The sequence below is a fragment of the Anabrus simplex genome, chromosome 5 (genome assembly GCF_040414725.1).
Source record: "Anabrus simplex isolate iqAnaSimp1 chromosome 5, ASM4041472v1, whole genome shotgun sequence".
In the NCBI taxonomy this organism is placed as follows: Eukaryota; Metazoa; Arthropoda; class Insecta; order Orthoptera; family Tettigoniidae; genus Anabrus; species Anabrus simplex.
In genome coordinates, this window is record NC_090269.1 from 15,125,664 (window position 1) to 15,147,678 (window position 22,015).

The 22,015-nt window shown below is 40.8% G+C and overlaps 1 protein-coding gene across 1 annotated transcript in view; it reads left to right on the forward strand.

Moving 5' to 3' along the window:
• The window catches only part of bma (SCY1-like protein bma), a 1,798,985-nt gene that overhangs the window by 1,412,441 nt on the left and 364,529 nt on the right, over nt 1-22,015 (forward strand). Inside the window, exon 9 of the mRNA XM_068227755.1 lies at nt 3,150-3,303. Coding sequence (XP_068083856.1) covers nt 3,150-3,303 — 154 coding nt within the window. The remainder of the gene's footprint in view (nt 1-3,149; nt 3,304-22,015) is intronic.

A 22,015-nucleotide genomic window follows, 5' to 3' on the forward strand; every position in this document is an offset into this window, starting at 1 on the left:
TCTTCTTTATCTGTTTACACTCCAGGGTCGGTTATTCCTCGGACTCAGCGAGGGATCCCACCTCTATCGCCTAGGGTAGTGTCCTGGAATTTGAGACTCTGGGTCGGGGTATACAACTGGAAAGGATGACCAGTACCTCGCCCAGGCAGCCTCACCTGCTATGCTGAACAGGAGCGGGAGGATGGGAAGATTGGAAGGGATAGACAAGGAAGAGGGAAGGAAGCCCCGTGGCCATAAGTTAGGTAACATCCCAGCATTTGCCTGCAGGAGAAGTGGGAAACCACGGGAAACCACTTCCAGGATGGTTGAGATGGGACTTGAACCCACCTCTACTCAGTTGACCTAATCAGACTGAGTGGACCCCGTTCCAGCTCTCGTACTACTTTTCAAATTTCGTGGCAGAGCCGGGAATCGAACCCGGGACTCTGAGGGTGGCAGCTAATCACACTAACCACTACACCACATAGGCGGACACATCCGGACTCTATAATTATAAATTACATTGGATAATGTATTACTGTGCTCCATCAATGCACCAAAAGAAATAGGAACGTCATATATTGACATCATACCGAAACGACAATTGTTTGCGAAATTGGCCGGAGAGGACATCCACTGATTTTCTCTCAGTAAATAACGTCCTTCGAAAAAAAAACTATGCGCTGCATAATTTAACCTGTTATAAGTAAACTAAACTGACGCTTCTCCTGCCTGGCATCCTTAAAGACTCGGAATATCACCACGTAAACATGAATTCAAAACCTTAAAGTGTGTACCAAATTATCACCTTACGAATTCTTGATATTTTATTACCTTAGAGCTTCCATACTTAGTCAATCAGAAGGCAGTGGTAATCATATTACTTCATATTAAATCTCTGTTGTGAAACTCAGACAATCATCATAGCTCCTAAAGTGTATATGTGCATGAATATTAGAGTATGTTATCAAATAATTTCCACCTAATTTTAATATTTAAATTATTATTTCGTTAGGTTCGAACGTGGCACAATATACTTACGAGATTTTTACTTTACAGATGTAGTAACCTTAATGAATCACACTCGAGAAATATATTTAGGCTGTTCCATTGTTAATAGAGAACTCCAGTCGTTAAATTTTAGGGTAGGAACCGATGACCTAGATGGTAGGTCCCTTTAAACAACAAACATCAGTATCATCACCATCGTCATCCTCGTCATCATCAAATTTTAGTGTAGTGAAATGTACAAAATTAGTCAGTAAGTACGATTCAAATGCAGAAATGATTCTGAAATTTTCACAAACGACAATCTTTTATGCCCCGCAAAATTCCTTCATTATATCAGGTGGTTAAATTAAAACTGGCCCGAATAATTTTTGCAATAGGACTGACGCCGGATTGACCCTCGTTAATGATGCTGTAAAAGACCTTATCTGAAGAAATGAAAAACTGAGGATCCAACAGTTACCGACTGCACTTCTGCACATCGCCCAGAAACCACCAGTAAAACTCAACACAGAAGGTTCATCTGGACACTCTAAAGCATGCACAACAGTAAATTTTTAACAATGCAGATGCAGGTCCCTTTTTGATAATGTTCACACACGACGATCTATTAATTCCCACTCGCACAGATAAACGTGGCTGAGATTTCGTCCAGTTTCATTCCAAGCTTTCCTTCGGTCGAAAAATTTTTTCTGGTGTTCCAACTGTTTTCGGATATTTATGTCTTTTATTCACTACAGAGCTCGTTTTACGCCATTTTACCATGAAGTTTTGCATTGCAGACTCAGTTGGAGGTTTTTTCAAAGCACTGCCAGTCTTCAACTCTTGAGCAAACAGTTCCGCACAGGTTTTCCACGAACCATGCTTCGTATAACACTCGACAATGAAAACGCGCTGTTTTATCGTGATCACCATTTTGTGTTGCATCCAGCCGGTCACGGTCCTCTCACTGACTCACACGTAATGATACAGCTACCTACTCTGGATATGTCAACGCGTAGGCATATGACAGCACCCGATTGGTGCATCAAAATCACGGTTTCCAGCATTTCCTATGATTGGCAGCTCTCCTGTCTATTAACAATAGTCAATTCCGCATCAGTCTGATAAATATTTTCAGGGCCAATTTTATTTTTTTCCCATCCCCCATAACTCGATAGCGCCCGTGTATTGGGATTCTTATATAATATTATTATGGGCTACAATTACACATCCGGCCCCGTGGTGTAGGGGTAGCGTGACTTCCTCTTACCTGGAGGCCCCGGGTTCGATTCCCGGCCAGGTCAGAGATTTTTACCTGGATCTGAGGGCTGTTTCGAGGTCCACTCAGTCTACGTGATTAGAATTGAGGAGCTATCTGATGGTGAGATAGCGGCCCCGGTCTAGAAAGCCAAGGATACCGCGAGAAGATTCGTCGTACTGACTACACGACACCTCGTAATCTGCAGGCCTTCGGGCTGAGCAGCGGTCGCTTGGTAGGCCAAGGCCTTTCAAGGGCTGTAGTGCCATGGGGTTTGGTTTGGTTTATAATTAAACAACTGGGCAGAAGGAAGAAATCGTCAAATTTCTATGTTAAAGATAATGATGACGATGTTTGTTGTTTAAAGGTTCCTAACAGCTAGGTCATCGGTACGAGGTGCAACGAAATAAAACGATAATTATAACTTCAAAATGTATCCAATACCTAAAATATAAAACGAATGATGATGAAAAAAATGACCATGAATCAAAACAATCCGGGGATCAAAATCACAATGCCATCTATTCTGAGATGATGCTAGTTATAAAATGGGGTCCAAAATCCAGGTCACCCATCCCTCATAATAGTACTAAACACCGGTAAAGTAGATCCATGGTGTTCCTAACATGGTGGTACTAATCGCAAGTAACGTCGACTCATGATGTTCCTCACGTAATAATACTAATCACAAGTAGTCTCATGATCCCAATTTCGTCATCCCTTGGTCGCCCATTTTAGTTGTTCTTACAAGAGACAGGGGATACCGTGGGTGTATCCATCGTCTGTGTCCCCTCCCACAGAGGGGCCCATGTCGAAGGAGGAAGTTAACATCTTAATATGGAGTTTGCCTTTTATCTGTTTTACAAGTGTGACTTTCATATTAAAGTAGATTATGAATTAAAGAAAATTTCCTTATTTTCAGGAACGTATTCTCTATCCCGAAGTCGATTCAGGCAACGGTGACCCTGCTAGAAAACTTGCACATCATACTGGAGAAAACGCCTCGGGACGACATCCGGACGGAAGTGTTGCCCATGTTGTTCAACGCCTTTGAGAGTACAACCATCCAGGTCCAGGTAGGTACTTGAGTAAACTTGTATACGTCCTCCAAGGATACGGAGATTACTCGAATTTACTTTTGAATACAACCTTTTTGAGCGGACATTATCTAAGACGACAGAACCGTCCGCGGTAGAGTGAGAGATTAGATAGATACGATGTTGATCCAATTAAGGTCAACATCTCTCTTATGATACAATTCAAGATGAAACATCTTTTCGAGAATTTATTTTGTTGTAATAAAAGTTCATAAAATGTAACGGATACGTGTTAGCTTTAAATAAGCCTAGAACCTTCAAGATTAACTTCTAACAGAATGCATTGATATGCCGGTTGTATCAGAACTGTATCGACAAAAATATCAGGGATGCTCTGCGTGCTCCGTTAAGAACAATGGTGGAGTCGGATTGACGTCAACATTTTTCTTTTTAAAAAAATTAGGTTATTTTATTACTTCCCGGCGCGCAATTCAAATCGACGAACTTGCCATGTTTGCCACGCCAGACAACCAGTTGCTACCCGTTGCTGTGCGTCAAAAGAGGGAAGGGAAGGGAGGGGAAGTGGGAAGTGGGATACAGAGATAATGCTCGTTGCGAATGCACAAGTTTATCTTTCGTTTCGCGTAGTCGCCTCCCAGCCCCAGTAGGCAGTGTACAGTTTGTTTTGCACAAACTGACTACTAGGCGAACCGCGAAGAACGAGAAGATGAACTTGTACCAGGAATAGAGGCAGCTTTCCAGTTCCTTCGGGACACACCACACATCCTGAACAGAGTGCAAAGTCACTACTACTGTGCCATATCCTGGCCATCTCTATCTTTATCTGGTTAGCTTTTCGAACGAATTGCGTGCCCTCTGTTACTTATGTGTACTCACTGACTTTGGTATCATGGCCAACTTTGACTTTTATTGTACAAGGAAACTTATCCCAAGGAGATCACAGGTGTCGCCTTTGCCGTCCTATCTTGTCTATCTAGTTTCTACATGGATCTTCTTCTAAGCTTTTATCTTGTTGAAGGGTTATGGCGAGCGACACAACGCTTCTCCACACTTGTTATTTTAAACGTTTTAAGTAGTAAATGTATTTAGTCTCGCAGGTCTTCAACGTGCTTTATTGCACATATATTAATGGCCTCATTAAGGTAATGTAACTTCTACTTTATGTGTTTGTTTTTATCACCACGTGGCACTGTGCTCGGCCACTATTTCTTGCTCTGCGTTGGTATTTATTCATATATTTATTTGGTGGCCCGTCTTATTCTTCCTGTTGTTGCCCATGTAACGTTATTTATATCAGCTATGTTTCTGTATGAGTCACGACTCGGTACATTGAATTGTGTCTTACTCTAATTGAGTGTCTTTATTGGGTGAAAGAGCTCTGTTGTACTTTGGATGTGTGTTACGTCGGTTTCATTCTACGGTTCGTGTTGCGGAGGTCCCTATGTTGTTGCTCATGTGCCAATCTGCTCTCCAATGTCCCCGCTAAGTGGTTGTGTATTGGAAGACTCTGTGCATGGGATGGCTTGTGCTGTTTTGGCATTTGAATTGTGTATGAGAGACGTATTGACGACATGATTTGGGCCTCCGCTCTTGCGTGGGTTTGGCTTCGCATATCCGCGTGAGACGTTATTTGTGAACCGTGTTTCTACATTTTGTGGTTCTTTTGACCATTGTTATCTTTTATGCATTCCCTCTTACTTGGACCGCTTTTATAACCTATCCCGTGAGTGTTCGAATGTGAGATATGTCGGACGCATATCATATTGCCTAGTTGTGTCGTTAGTTCTTATCTTTGCATTTTTTTGGGCACTGGCAGTTTTCGGTGTATGTTCCTTTAGCAACGTTTTGTTTAGCCCTGATCCCGGGCGCCATGCTTGCGCGTGCCTCCCTTTCATTGATCTTTGGTTCGGCCATATTTTATCCTTCGTCCTTTTCTGAGTTCGTTGGAAACCATTGTTGTGTGGAATCTCAGTGAATGGCCGTGTGTCGCGATCTGTAAAAAGTCGTCCTATTGATATGGATATCAAACAATGTATTACTTTGAGCTGAGTTCTGCATCACTGCTTTATTCTATTTTGTTCCCAAGGTAACAATTTCTTTTCTTATGTTCTGAATAATTGTATTTTATAAATGGTTGAACCTGTTGCCTGGATTACATCATGGCCGCCTCAAGGTCTAACGTCCCCATACAATGGTTCCAATCACCATCATATGAACTCCATATGAACGCTACGGAGAGGTATGGAATTAAATCCAGGCTTTTGACACTCAATATAGTGATTAGAAAGTGAAAGCCATCACTCTTCTATCCTGCCGGTGAACATTCTAATGGTAAACATTTCATCGACCAACGGGACTCGAACCGGATAACCACGGTGTCAGACCATATAGTTCTACCATGGCCTAATTAGAAAACCTCGTATCTCCTACTGATCTTCCGATCCATTATTTCCCTTAAGACTTGTCACACCTCCCAGCCACATATCGATATGTAGTCCATCAGTACAATTTTGGTTGGGTTTACTTTCCTATGCCGATGTGTAAAGGAAAATTAACCTTGCCGTACAGTACTGTAGGAATGTATGTTTGCGTGACGTATTTACGCACTGCTAGAGTATAGTACATTTAGTATAAACTTTCCTTTACACATTCGCATAGGAAAATGAACACAATAAAAATTGTTCTGATGGACTGCATATCCACATGTGGCTGAGAGGCATGACCAGTCTTTTAAGGAAAATACTGGGTAAGAAGAGCATTGTGAGATACGATGTTTTCTAATTAGGACATGGCTTAACGTCTTTACGATCAAGGACACCATGTAGGATTAGTTTGAGAGAAAGTATGATGCGATAAATTAAAATGATTTAGAAGACTCAACTTTTGCTAACGCTCGTTCATTTCTTATATAGGCCAAAGCAAAGCTCTAATACTTAGCTTCTTTCTTTCATTCTTTCTTTCTTACTTTCTTTCTTTCTTTCTTAATCCGTTTATCTTCCAGAGTTGGTCTATCCCTCAGACTCAGCGAGGGATCGCACCTCTACCGCCTCAAGACCAGTGTCCTGGAGCGTGAGACTTTCAATCGAGGGATACAACTTTGAAAGAGGACAAGTACCACGCCCAGGCGGCCTCACCTGCTATGTTGAACAGGGGTCTTGTGTGGGGATGATTCGGAAGAGATAGGCAAGGAAGAGGGAAGGAAGCGACCGTGGTGGTAAGTTAGGTACCATCCCAGCATTTGCCTGGAAGAGGAATGGGAAACCACGGGAAACCACTTCGAGGATGGTTGAGGTGGAGATAGACACACCCATCCACCTCCCTCTAGTCAGTTGACCTCCCAAGACTGAGTCGACTCCGTTCCAGCCCTCGCACCACTTTTCAAATTTCAGCCTCGGAGGATGCCAGCTAATCACACCAACCACTGCGCCATAGAGGCGGACTCTAATACTAAATATTACTGCACAATATTCAGAAATATAATTGTTACAGAATATTAGTTTCAAAATAGACTGACAAGGAACCCTCACGAGTGCGAGGTCGGAGGTTCGATGTCTAGTCTGGGGCATTTGGAGTGCTATAGTAAAAATTGATACAGGAAACAATATTAGCTGCTAATGACGCACAATGTGCATAGGAAGGCGATAGCAAATGAGTGTCCGGGCGGAGCAGAGATCAATCTTCTTTGGAATGTATGTGTTTGCAACAAACCTTTAACTTGCACCGCGCCACAGTGATCACAAATGTTGGTGCCAGGAAGGCCAAACACGAACATCTTGGGAGTTATAAATCGTTCAGGACGACCAGATAGGTATCCTCTCTTACGAAATGCATAGATAAACATGTTGATATAACTGATAGAACTGATAGAAACTGATGGTATGCAACCAAATTCAAACCAGTCTGCCGTGCAGTTTATTGTGAAACTGCTATCCTTTATGGCGTAGCTGCACATGATGCGATAGTATGATTTTTAAGCACACAAAAAACAGACATCCAAAGACTGAATTTTTCCTGTGCTTCCACATGGTATGAATTGCAATGTCACACACTTTCCAGAAGGGATGATTTTCTCTAACACAGTTTGATTTTTATAGGCAGACCAGGATTCAAGAAACAGCAAGTTATTTTCACCAGCTATATGCCAAAAGCAGTGTCCATACCAGAGCTGTAGTTCTGGTAAGCCCACTTTCCCATTCTTGCTTGCTGTGACATAAACACTCCCTAATGACACACGATAAAATCGTTGCAGGCAGACAACCTCCAACTTCTCGCATCACAATAAATAACTTCCCAGCCAATTTGTCATCCAGAATAACAGTAGGCATAATCGTATACGCATGCGTTAGTCCATTGACGTTCGTTGCTCGTTGCTATAACTCTCTTGGTACCTCTGCCAGGGTGCCTTTTTTATATATTTCCTCTTGAAATATCGATTGGTCGGTGTTAAAAAGGAATTTCACCGAGCTCGATAGCTGCAGTCGCTTAAGTGCGGCCAGTATCCAGTATTCGGGAGATAGTAGGTTCGAACCCCACTGTCGGCAGCCCTGAAAATGGTTTTCTGTGGTTTCCTATTTTCACACCAGGCAAATGTTGGGGCTGTACCTTAATTAAGGCCACGGCCGCTTCCTTCTCACTCCTAGCCCTTCCCTGTCCCATCGTCGCCGTAAGACCTATCTGTGTCGGTGCGACGTAAAGCAACAAAAAAAGGATTTTCGCTCTAAACGATGGGAAAAGTTTTTTCTCTCGTCTACAAATGCTCGAGCCGATTTTGCAGTTTGCTGTGCATCGTCAAGTAGCCACGTTGTTTGGAATCTCATTATTTTAAGCTTCCCAGTGCTGAGGCTCCATTTGAAATTGTGCAACCATCCACTACATCCCTTTAAGTCACTGTAACCTATGTCGTGCGCAATTTGATGCTCATAAAGTAGTAGGTCATTTTCATGCCCATGGTGCAACTTGTCTCCAGCGTCCTTGAATCGCGCAAACAACAAGCTTTATAACAGTCACCTTGTACTCCCTTGAAGTACCATAGATTTTCTTATGCACCACCCGGTCATATTGCTGCGGATTTAGTAATAGTTAGTAATAGTTTTTTACTATGTTGTGGATAGTCATTCATGTCTTGTACGCGCTTACTGGACAATGATTGTTTCACTGGAGCGGAGTTGTGACTCGACATGGATGATGAACTACATGCCGGACCTCTATCTCTATTTCACTTTCACCCGTATCGTCATCAGTGCAATCCGCATGTGCATTGTCCACATAGACTAGAGTATATGATACTACACATTCCATGGACTCATTTTGCAAAAAGGCTACTATATCATCTCCCTTCTTACTCTGCGTTCTACTTTTGCATTCCTTTCTGACGGAATGGCAAGATACGCAACTGTTGCTGTAGATATGAGGCAGTGGTTGTCATTGCACTGTCTTATATCGATACTACTAGCAGTATAGCACTGTTGTGATTTACGTGTCCACTGCACCGTTTAACTGCGTCTCATAGCCACACGCTCTATTCACTTTTGGATACCTAAATAATAGAGCCCATAACTTCTACAACAACAACAACAACAACAACTTTTTGATACCTACCGTTCCGCCTCCTCTTGCCATTACTAGTGGGGATTTTTTATAATTGTCATAAATTAATGTTTCTACAGAAATTCTTAAACCTGCTCCATTGGCTAATTATTCCAAGAGATTGACCTGTAATGCTCCATTTTTCATGTTTTCTGAAAGTATGGCAAAACCATCTGTAAATGCTGGACAGTTTATTTCAACACCTCTGTTCTTTCTTCCCAGTGTTACTGGTGAAAGCTTGTATTCTTTCAGTTTTTCACTCCAAAGTTTTACTATTTTTTTTCAGAACGCAATTAAATAGGAGTGGAGATAAATTATCACCTTGCCTTATACCTGAATTTATTCTGAATGGTTTAGATATTTCACCCATAAATTTCACTTTTGATATGGTGTATATGAGGGCTTCACGGATTAACTTTGCCAATTTGGTTTTCACTCCGAACTCTCGGATTAGTTTATCTAGATATTCCCTATCAACAGATTCAAAATCCTTTTTTAATATCTATGGATGTTACTACTATGCCTTTGGAGTGCGTTATTATGTGACGGATTATGGACTTCAAGTTGAATATCTATTCTGAACGAGATCTGACTTTTTATATACACTCTGATATTCGCCCAAGATTTGTTTCTGCCCTGTTCAGTAATATTGTTGAAAATGTCTTATAAGCCTCTGGAAAAAGGGATAACTCTATACTTGTTGACATCTTGCTTGTTATCTTGCTTATGCAAAGAATGTATAATTGTCACTTTCCATTATTCTGGGATACTCTCCGTTTTCCATATTTCGTCAAATATGATTTGAAGATCATCTATTATTTGTGGTTGAGACCACGTTAAAGGTTCAGCTGTAATGGAGTCTTCTCTTCTAGTGTTGTTGCTTTTTATGGTTTTAATTGCTTTCTCAAATCTTTCAACAGTATGTGGTGGATCTGCTTCTAAGTTTTCATGAAACTCTGGAAATTCTAATTTGTGGTTCGGTTCTTCACACTTCAGAAGTTTATCTAAGTGTTTCGCCAGTATTTCATAGTTGTCGGTGTTGGTTAGACCCATTCTGGCATTTTCATCTCTGAAGCAAATACTTGGAGCTTGGTAGACTTTTAGTTTGTTTTGACACGTTTGATTGAAATTCCTTATTTTTTTTGCAATCCTATATGTCAATAAGTTGTGATTTTTAAAAAGATCGTTTGGAACTCCTTACTATTCTTTCTGTTTCTTTTTTTGCTGCTTAAATTGCTCAAAGTGTTCTTTATTTGCAGAAAATGTCCATTTTTCCATAGTTTTGTTCTTTCTGTTAGCGCTTCTTCACAAGTGTCTTTATGTTTATTTTACGCTGATCCGAATACGTTCTTTGCTGAACTGTTGATTTTTTGGATAATTCTTGCCAGTTACCATGTTGAGTTACTTGATTTTCTTCTAGAAAAGATTGTATAGTTTCCTGTGTGATGCTGAGTCTGTTTATGTTATATCTCATTAATTTATTTTGTCTTCTTTTTTATGAGAGAGAAGTTTGAGTTTAATTTTAATGAGGTAGTGATCAGATTCAAGTTCTCTATTTCTTACTACTTCTACATTCATAATTTCTTTAATACTTCTTTGATAAATAGCCACATAATCCAACTGGAATTCCCTCAATATTGGATTCGGAGATATCCGGGTTTTACCTCCTGTTGGTAGTTTTCTGAAGAAAGTCGACATTAAATTCAACTGAAAGGTTTTACAAATATAAATTTGTCTCATTCCATTTGATTCGTTCTTTTACGGCCTGGATATTCCCCTACTGTTTTACGAAAATCTTTTTTCTCCCTATTTGTGCATAAAAACCCCGCAGTAGTACCACAAAATTAAATTTTGGGTTATTATTATTATTATTATTATTTCTGATGATGATGATCATGATGATGGTTATGATGATGCCTGTTCTTTAAAGGGATCTAACATATATCCAAATAAATTGTAGGTTGAAATAAATTGAATTGTCGATGTGATCTGGACTCCCCTCGTGAGTTGATCATCAATAGAATCAGTAAGAAACATGTGTATAAAACATTACTCATGGAAGCGAGGTATTTTAAAATTTCTATTGAAATAACTAAATTAGATAAGTACCGGTACATTACAGTAATATATTGTTTTAATATTCGATTAAATGAACTTTATATTCCCTCATGATATGCATGCATATCTGAATTAATTCCCGTAAGACCACCCTCATTAGAGTAGAGAATTACAATTCACACCCTGCCCTTCTCAATGCTCAACAGATTCTGCAGTGCACTTCGCATTATCTGAGCAGGTGCTTTGGCGAACAGTTAATCGGCTCCATTTTAGTCTCTCTCTGATCTCACTGCTCAGTCACGCTACTTATTTGGTGTAACATTTACGTGCTAAATCAATTCCACTACACACACTTCTACATTTGGATAGGAATAAAGTTGTACATTCGGTAAATATAAACTGGATCTCCCACACTGCTGTACCTTGTCTCTACTCGCTGAACCTCCAGTTGTTTGCTGAACGTTCACGCTTCTATTACCTAGGTATGTTTGTTCCGGTAGCATTTGAGCTTGGCATAACTAACCTACATACCCGAAAGAGTTAGCTTCGTGGTTTGGGTCACGTAGTTTTCAGCTTGCATTCGCGAGATAATGGATTCGAAACCTACAATCAGCGACCCTGAAGATAGATATCCGTCCTTTCCTATTCTCATAACAGACAAATGCTGCACGCTTCCTTCCCAGTCCTCGCCCTTTCCTATCATATCGTCTCCTGCCTGTCGTAAGAGGTGAATAGGGGCCCAGAGGCTTACAACTTGGGAACGTGGCTTGGCAAACACGGGGTACTTAGCTGAGTCCTGGCATTGCTTCCACTTACTTGGGCCAGGCTTCTCACTTTAATCTATCCTATCCGACCTCCCTTTGTCAACTTTCGTTAATTTCCGACCCCAACGGTATTACGTTTCAAGGCCTAGGGAGCCTTTCATTTTCATGCCCTTCGTGGCCCTTGACTTCCATAGACAGATACCTTCAGTTTTCGAAGTGTCGCATCCCTTCTAATTTTTCTCCTTAATAAGTGTTATATAAAGGATGGTTGCCTAGTTGTACTTATTAAGACAATAATCCCCACCACATGTCTGTGTAGGAGTAATGTAAAACAAGTAGTAAAGAAAGACCTGTATAATTCCATTTAACGCACTCTGAATGTACTTTTATAAGTGTGCCTTGGGACTAGACATAAATTCGCCGAAAAAATGTAATTTACTCTTACATTTACGTCCTAGAAGAGGATCAACTTCGTCATATTATCTTTTGACTGCGAAGACTATTTTGTGCATGCAGCACTCCGTGAGGTTGGATGCGATGATCCGTGTTGGGACGATGTTGGTGTTCGATAGGGAATTGTACTGTTCATGCGCCACTGAGCGAAATAAGCTGCTTTGGGAACAAGAGCCCTGCAAATTCATCTCGCCATTCACAACCTGTAACTTACGTACATTCACAAGTCATTTCAACATTCGACAAGCAATGAAACATTATTTCGTAGCAGGAAGCATGAAGGAAAGCGCAACTTCTTGTTTCTCGTACGGTATCGCATATGAAATGGTAGTTAAATAACTTGTCCGCCTCTGTGGTGTAGTGGCTTAGTGTGATTAGCTGCCACCCCGGAGACCCGGGTTCGAATCCCGGCTCTGCCGCGAATTTTTAAAGTGGTACGAGGGCTGTAACGGGGTCTACTCAGCCTCGGTAGGTCAACTGAGTAAGGGTGGGGGTTCGATTCCCATCTCAGCAATCCTCGAAGTTGTTTTACGTGGTTTCTCACTTCTCCTCCTAGATTAAGGCCACGGCCACTTCCTTCCTCTTCCTTGGCTATGCCTTCCAATATTCCCATTCCCCCCTCCACAAAGCCTCTGTTCAGCATAGCAGGTACAGCTGGGCGAGGTACTGGTCCTCTTCCCCATTTGTATCCCAGACCCAAAGTCTCACACTCCAGGACAATGCCCTTGAGGTGGTAGAGGTGGGATTCCTCGCTGAGTACGAGGTAAAAACCAACCCTCCAAGGTAAACAGATTAAGACAGAAAGTTGCATAACTTTCTCTCCTTGTGAACGTTTCTCTATGAATGATCAATCTTCTCCATTTAGGGCTGTCGCCCTGGTGACCCATTCCCTATCAATTGTCAATCTAGCCTTTCCTTAATTTTTTTCAAAGAACTTGGAAATTTATCAAATATTTCTCTTGATAAATTATTCCAGTCCCTTACTCATCGTCCTAAAAATTAATACTTATCCCAATTTGTTCTCTTGAATTCCAACTAGTCCTCGCTACTCTTAATTGTTAGTTCGACTCTAGATTATTTTGATATCATTTCTGTATGGCTAATTAGTGAAAGCCATAGAACATGCAACAACAGTCTAATATATACAGTCGCGAAGCTCTGATGATATTTTTCATCCGAAGCGACTACAACGCTCCAAGCGGCGAGTTAAAGACAACTTGCTAGCAGACAAAAGGGAACGAATTACCACTACAGTCTAAAATGGTCATAACTTCTGAACCATTCAGCACCTCTAGCGGCGAGGTAGAGGCAACTTGCTAGCAAACAACTGGGAACGTATTACCACTACAGTCTAAAATGATCATAACTTCTAAACCATTCATGCAAATAATGTCCTGACAAGATTATTGTAATCCTTATGAAATAGTGGAGGAGGTCAAACAATGTATTTCGATGAGGAGTTCGAGGATAATATCGAAATATTTATTTAACCTTAAGGACTTATTTTTCTTTACCGCGGACTATAACATAAAATCGCTTTTAGAGGGCAACCGGTTCGAAATAGATATATACCATCGCGGACTTTTTTGTAGAGGTTTCTATGCTCTATAATTCGTACGCGTACACTTGGGGTCTATCGTTGACGGTTCACGCAGCGTAAGCCAAGAAAGCAAGTGACCGACCGACCGACATCAAACCTGCCAAGTCACTTGCTTTCTTGGCTTACGCTGCCTGAACCGTCAACGATAGACCCCAAGTGTAAGCGTACGCATTGTACAGCATAAAAACCTCTACAAAAAAGCCCGCGATGATATATACCTATTTCGAACTGGTTGCCTTACAGAAGCGATTTTATGTTATAGTCCGCGATAGAAAACATAACTCCTTAAGATTAAATAAAGATTTCGATATTATCCTCGAACTCCTCATCGAAATAAATTGTTTGCCCTCCTCCACTATTTCATAAGGATTGCAATAACCTTGTCAGGACATTATTTGCATGAATGGTTTAGAAGTTATGACCATTTTAGACTGTAGTGGTAATACGTTCCCAGTTGTTTGCTAGCAAGTTGCCTCTACCTCGCCGCTAGAGGTGCTAGTGTCGCTGAAGCTGTCAAGTGGACGAATCTTCCTCTTATTAGAGCTTCGCGACTGTATATATTAGACTGTGATGCAACTATGTTTTGTGTGTGAGAAAAGGATATGGAGAGGATAAGGATGAGGAGAAGTAGAATAACATCCTCGGGATCTCCTGATTGCCGTAAGAGGCGACCAAAAGGAGGTCCACCAAGCGAGTTGGCCGTGCAGTTAGGGTTGCGCAGCTGTGAGCATGCATTCCGGAGATAGTGGGTTCGAAATCCACTGTTGGTAGCCCTGAAGATGGTTTTCCGTGGTTTTCCAACTTCAACGCAGGCAAATGCTGCTTCTTTCTCACTCCTAGCTCTCTCCCATCCCATTTTCGCCGTAAGACCTATCTGTGTCGGTACGACGTACATCAATATTTTTAAAAAGGAAAAAATAGAATAGTTACCTAGTATATTGAGTCCTTCGAAATCAGGAACTGTGTTGATCTGCTTTTCCGTTTTCCTTAATCTCCTTCAGATCACCGGTTATCACGGGATGTTGGAAACTGAGGCAAACGCGGAGCAAGTGTTGAACAATACTTGTTGTATAGCTTGTTATAGACCAGTGAGAGGTGGTAACGGCCAAGCGCCTCATTAGGCCGCCATTTGCCGGGCGGTGTGAGGCGCAGTTCCGTCAGCTAATTGACCGGAAACAAATCTGGACCCTGGCAGGAAGTGCTCTTCATTCGATTGTGCGGCAAGCATCCACACATAAATAACGTAGAGAATGGGCGAGGCTCTAGTCTCCGCCCGATAGATGATCTTTCCATTAGCACATAAAGTTTTAGAAATGGATCATAACATTAAAGGAAACAGATTGCATAGCCTATACATACAACAATATTCCGCAGTACTACACCTGTGCATTTGTATCATGATCGCTGATCTCGCTTTTCTTAGCCACATTTCTCGCACCCTCAACGGGTCGCGGGTACGATGTGTGTACCACATATTAACTTGGTCCATTTTTACGGCCAGCTGCCCTTCCTGACGCCATTTTATTTTTTTTATTATTATTATTATTATTATTATTATTATTATTATTATTATTATTATTATTTGTGTGTGTGGGCATATGTTCACAATTGCATATTTTTCCGAAGGTTGGTATTGTGGTGTGCTTTGTGTGATTGAAAACGTATTTATTAAGGTGATCACAGGCACCCAACCCCGAGATATAGCAATTAATCAAACGCGGATAAAACCTCCAACCCGGCAGTCTGGGACACTCTGAACCGAAAGCATTAACACGGACCATTCGGCCAAGGAGCCCGACTTACTATTCGATATTGCTGTTAATATTGAAAACATTTCTTCGCAGACAAAGTAGGGGTCCCTATACTATGAAAACCGTAAAATTAAGCAATTTCCTCAATTGTTCCGAAAGTTGAAGGGCTAATGGGCCCGGAAGGGTTTCAAATTGAGTCTGGGATGGCTCTATCAAACTTTAAAAACATGTTTCGAAAATCGCTTCCAGCCTAAATTCAGTTCCGGAAAACCAGCCTAAAATCGCTTGTTTATTTACTCTTTTCCTTGTTATTCAAATCCTAGCCAAATTAACTTATTCATATAATTCTTTCCGCAATGTGTTTTCTTGATTTTAATAATTGTCCACACTGACTTAATGAAACTCAGCATTGACTCACATTTGCGTTCGTAGTGGTCAAAAAAGGCAAATTGCTAATAATTGCTAAATTGCTAAATATTTTTTGGATTAAATAAAGAATATATATTTCAGATTTTATTTTATTTTATTTGCCTAAAATTCGTAGATCATACCCCTAGGATGCTTGCCTGAATGGCTAGAACTTCAGATTTATTTACAAGCATTTTACATTGCACCGACACAGATGGGTCTTATGGCGACGATGGGATAGGAAAGGGCTAGGAGTGGAAATGAAGTGGCTGTGACCTTAATTAAGGTACAGCTCCAGCATTTGCCCGGAGAGAAAATAGGAAACCACGGAAAATCACCTTCAGGGTTACCGAAAGTAGGGTTTGAACCCACTATGTCCCGAATGCAAAATACTGGATAAATTTCTAAACTCTTTGAAATAATTCAAGAAAAGACAAGGTGAACAACTGATAGGCAATCTGCAACTTGGACGACAGCCAAAAATGCAGATCAGGGGAGATATGATTTTATTTATTTATTTATTTATTTATTTATTTATTTATAATTTATTTTTATTCACTAATCACTGATTATTTTCTTGTTGTGTAACATTTTAAAGCAGGAAATTCTCTGCAGGTGGAGTTCCTTGACTTTCATTTCCTTCCTCTAATGTGGGTTGTCAATAATTCACACCGTCTGCTGCAGAGATCAGTCCGAAGTTCACGACTGATTGATGCATTGGAATCCATACGAATTTCTTCAGCCACGTTAATTCGAAATTGCAGCAGTCATAACATTGCTCTGTAACCGAACTCTATTTTTGAATTGTTCCTGATAATGAAACATTCGAAGCGAGAAAGCCGTGGCGTAGGAGGAGCAACTGGTGGGTGGTGTGGCACAATGCCACGCGGGTTGCCGCGACTGAGGGCGTGCAGGAGTAACAGTTCAATATATTACAAGCGTCTGCTTGTGACAGCAGTTCAAGACCGCAAGACATCACACAAAGCTAAGTTACAGTACTTATTACATATATACCCCTGTGTTTATTCCATTTGTTTCACTTTATACAAGTTTCTGCTGGAAATGTTAGAGACGTGACACCAATAATTCTTCATCATGAAACACGACTCAGTCGTAAGAGCACCGGATAGGTTACGTAACTTCAAACGTAACGACCGAATATGGGCCTAATGGTTTTGAAAACTGCTCCTTATAAACTGGAATTATTTAGTCAGTGGTGTATTGGTTAGTGTAATTAGCTACCACCCCCTGAGGCCCGGCTTCAATTCCCGGCTCTGCCACGAAATTTGAGAAGTGGTACGAGGACTGGAAAGGGGTCCACTCAGCCTCAGAAGATCAACTGAGTAGAGGGGATTTCGATCCCATCTCAGCCATCCTTGAAGTGGTTTTCCGTGGTTTTTCACTTCTACTCCAGGCAAATGCCGGGATGGTACCTAACTTAAGGCCTTCCCTCTACTCTGTTCATCCCATCGAATATTGCCATTCCCCAAAAGGTCCCTGTTTAGGATAGCAAATGAGGCCGGCTGGGCGAGGTACTGCGCCTTCTTCCCAGTCGTATTCCCGACCAAATATCTTACTGCCCGTGAGATGGTAGAGGTCGCATCCCTCACTCAGTCCAGGTAAAAGCAGACCCTGAAGGGTAAACGAATTAAATAATAATAGTCATAAAAATAATCATATGGCCACGGCTACCTTGTTCATACATTTTAATTTGATGCCATCTCGCTGCTTGCTCGTCAACTTCCTCTACACCTACTAGATGGCAAAGTAAACCGAAACTCTCTTGGTCGTGATTGGCTGAGTTTTCATTAAACTGTGTCACCAGAGATATTTTTCACGCCGACATCGTACGACGTGGAGTGTTGAACGGACATTTTTTATCCACCCTTCAAAAATCCGACTAGCTTTGCCAGGTTTTAACACGCTATCTTCGAATGCGAAGGTCAAGATTTTACTACTGATCCACAGGGGGGGGCTTTTACTCCTCACTAAAGCGGCCGCAGTTGAAATATGATGTATATGCTACATCCTAAAATTGCAAACTCATTCACAGGAATTCCCTGGACAAAAATATCACACGTCGAATGTCATAATCGTTCTCGGAATAAGAGCAATAACAATAATAATAATAATAATAATAATAATAATAATAATAATAATAATAATAATAATAATAATAATAATAATAATAATAATTGTTACGGGGTTACCCGTGGACCAGCAGAGGTGAAAGAAGGTGCCGGGATGAATGGGTCTAACTACAAAATCAAAGTTAATTTAAAACGGTAACAAACGTTATATTTTTTCTCTTTTTTAAAAAACAACAAGTAACAATGTAACAGGTACCAGTAGCAATAAACAAGTCTAGCAAAGACAAGATTGGTGGTATAGACAGAACTTGGATTTCAAGCCCTCACTTTACACTTCCTAAGCTACACCCTTACCTTTACAAATATCATAACCTTACTTAAGGGCAGAAATCCCCTAATACCTGGCGCACTGGCTCCCAACACAAATTATTAAGCCTTCAAAAGGCATTCAGTAATCTTACTTTGAAAACGAGCTAATAGGCTCTCAGTTTTCAAGCCTATTCAAGGCAACACCCAAAATATCTTACATCTTTTGGTCTTCCACGGCCCAGCTTACAAAATTGAAACGGGGGTATCTTGTACCCAACCTATAGGGCCTTCGTGTACAAGAAATACCAGTTAAATAAATGGCCCGAACACAAAATGAAAGGAGTCGAATACGTGCACTCCTGGATGTGAATTTTAAAACCTAAAGGGCACTAGGCCAATGAAACAGGGGCTATTCCCAAACTTTGGAGGGGACTCGTATAATGATTTTTTTATTTATATTACCTATTAATTATGCGATGAGTAATTTTCTGTACATTCCTTTATTGTGAAGTTGACTGATATATTTCATAACTATGTTGTAGTTTTATAATTATTAGTTATGTGTTTAGTTCAAAATTTTAAAATTTTAAATTTAGATTGGTTTGTTTCGCTTGGACGTTTGTCCTTGTAGCAGCACATATTGTCTGGGATGTAGATGTTCCTTTCAGACAAATAATAAAATAAGTGACAATTGTACGTATTTCAGCGTTGCGCTATAGATAATATGACGCACACGATTCTGTCATTGGAACTGTCACCAAACAGCCTAGTGAACCCGAGAGCTTTCTTACTTTTACCCTCAGTCAAGTTACTTCGTTTTATTTCTAGACACTCTCTTTTTCTCCAATTCTATTTTTTTCTATTTGCTTTACGTCGCACCGACACATATATGTCTTATGGCGACGATGGGATAGGAAAGGCCTAGGAATGGGAAGGAAGCGGCCGTGGCCTTAATTAAGGTACAGTCCCAGCATTTGCCTGGTGTGAAAATGGGAAACCACGGAAAACCATCTTCAGGGCTGCCGACAGCGGGGTTCGAACCCACGATCTCCCAATTGCTGTATACTGGCCGCACTTAAGCGACTGCAGCTATCGAGCTCGGTCTCTCCAATTCTAAAGCACTGCCCTCTGGTGAATTAATAGTTTCTTTGTCTATACTGTATTTCTGTCCTTTGCCCTTATCAGCCCAGAAGTCCATTAAACTCAAGGATTTACCTCTCCTTGCAAGCATCTTGCTGTTCCCTGGATTCATGTCAAGTCGACAGTGAGCTGGTTGCCCAATCCCTCCACTGTGCTTTCGTCACTCTGCATTCATGTGTTCTTCTTCTGTAGAGTATGAACGTCGCTATTGTCATCAGATTGCGTGTTTCAGCCAGCGTGCAGTCAGCTGACTGGCAAATTCCTTGCCCTACAGACTGTTGATGAACTCCCTGAGGCGATGAACTCAACTGTATATCCATTTCCCGTAGCTGGGTAAATGACCAAGTACGCGACAACTTTCTGTCACCTACTACACGACGTTTGCCTCTTATGTATGCTTTTAGTCCATACTCCCCAGCTTTTACTAAATGAAATCCCAAGAATCCCTGTTTCGTAACGGTCTCTCTATCCATGTCTCTTATCACCCAAATCCTTTCACCTTTTAAGTTCCTCGCATTGAGGATGACTTTGCTAATATATTGCTCCTTAACTGTGTGCAACCCGCTGAGTTGGAACAGTCATTTAGTGACTTGGTTTTAGGATTATTCAAAGTTGACTGAACTTGCAGACCTATCAATGCGTGAAAATTCATTAGCAGATAACCCCCGAGAGATTTAAAAATGAAAGAAGCAAATTGGTCCGGTAGAACGGCCGGACGGAGTTGAGAAAGCTATTTTTAGTAAACCTTTGTAATATATACTATAGATAATACTAACTACAGGTATAATGAAGATATTAATGGGAGTTATGAAAGGTGACGTTTCGATATGTGTATTTTATGAATATAATTTTCAACAAGTTACCTGGGCCAGTCGTATCTTGACCTCGAAAAGTAATAGTTTTCTTCTTTTATTCCTTCCTTAATTCTTCTTTCTTGAGTTCGTTTGGACCGCCTGAGCACCACGGTGCTTGCGCTTTAGCTGTGTTTTTTTTGTTTTTTATACAGTTGTCTCTTCTGGTATTCTTGGTGCCTAGGTCTTTTCTCTTGAACCAGTAATCCTTTATTTTCTTTCTGAACTCTATCTTGCGTTCCTCGGACCATTTCCTCGTCTCATTGTGGTTACGTTCTGTAAGTGATGTTAAGAAGGCTCTGGTTTTGATAGTTGAACGGTAGTTGCTTCTGTTAATTATGATAGCATTATTAATATTAAATTCTGCCAGATCCTCCTCTACTTACTGGGTCCACAGCCATCTAGTGGCTTAATCATTGCTGGCTACTTTGAAGATCTTACATAACAGATGAGGGTGTACTTAGAAAGCCAGCCGTTTTCTTCTGATGGCACCTCTGAGGGACCCTCGGTGTTCGTGGAGTTATTTATTTATTTCCTTCTCCTGTATTCCTTCTTTTTTCTTGACAAGCTGTTTAACGTTGCACTAACACAGAGGTATGTTTGGGAAGATAACGGCTGTAACATGAATTTAGGTACAGCCCCCATATTTGCCTGGTGATAAACTAGGAAACCATTAAGGACACAGTGGTGATTGTGGTATGAGGGTAGTGCAACGATAAATACCTCCTGTTAACCCTAATTGAGAGGAAAAGGAAGACTTCCGATGCTTCCATGAATAAAAGTATCGGTAAAGAAATGAGTCATCGATAGAGCAAATAAAAAGGTGTATATAAATTTCTCCGATACACGGAAAACAATAGAACCGTTGATATATATTTAGGGCTTAGCAAACGACGGAGTGAGTACAGATTCTTTGGCTGATCCCCTATTACTAGCCTCTTACGACATCCAGGGAGTACAAATTATGCATCCTTTCCTAACACCCACAACGGGGTTAAGAAGTTCCGGTCAATCACAAGAAATATGTCTACATCCAACCAAATGATCGATGATTTGTCACACAATTTTATGGCCATAAATATTCGCAAGAAACGTATTACGAGAATAATTGGCGTCATCATATATAAGAGGCTTTGCTGTGACCTAAACGAAAAGCCAGTCAAAGACAGTGGAGACTTGTTGCACCGAATACCTTCCATACGTTAGTAGCACGTTAAACCACTAACAATAAACTGACATTTAACCTTGATCATTTTTCCTTTACGCTTCATTCTGAATCAAATGACAATATACAGTACTCGCCAAACTATTATAGGAGGCTGCACATATGTCACACGAAGAACCCTCGGAGATTGCTTCATAAGGGAGAACAAAGCACATTCGTCTGGATTCAATTGTCCGTCTTCAACGCAATGACAGGTCGTAGACTGCAGAAAAATATGATAATCTAACAGCTTACCGTCCTTTATTGCAAGAAAAATAAATTATCGATCACTCTGAAGTGCTCAAGTTGATGGTTGGTGCTCGTCTAACAGTTACACGTTTCTTCGTATCATTTAAGGTTCCAGTTTCTAAGTGCAACCAATAGATTTTTTTCTTTGACGAAATTAAGAAGTTCGTTGCTCTTCTTCGCAAACATTTGATAGCACTTCAACGAAGCCTTCAGTTTACAACTGTTGGCAATGCTACCTTTTGCCAAAACTTTCCTACTCTGAGACAT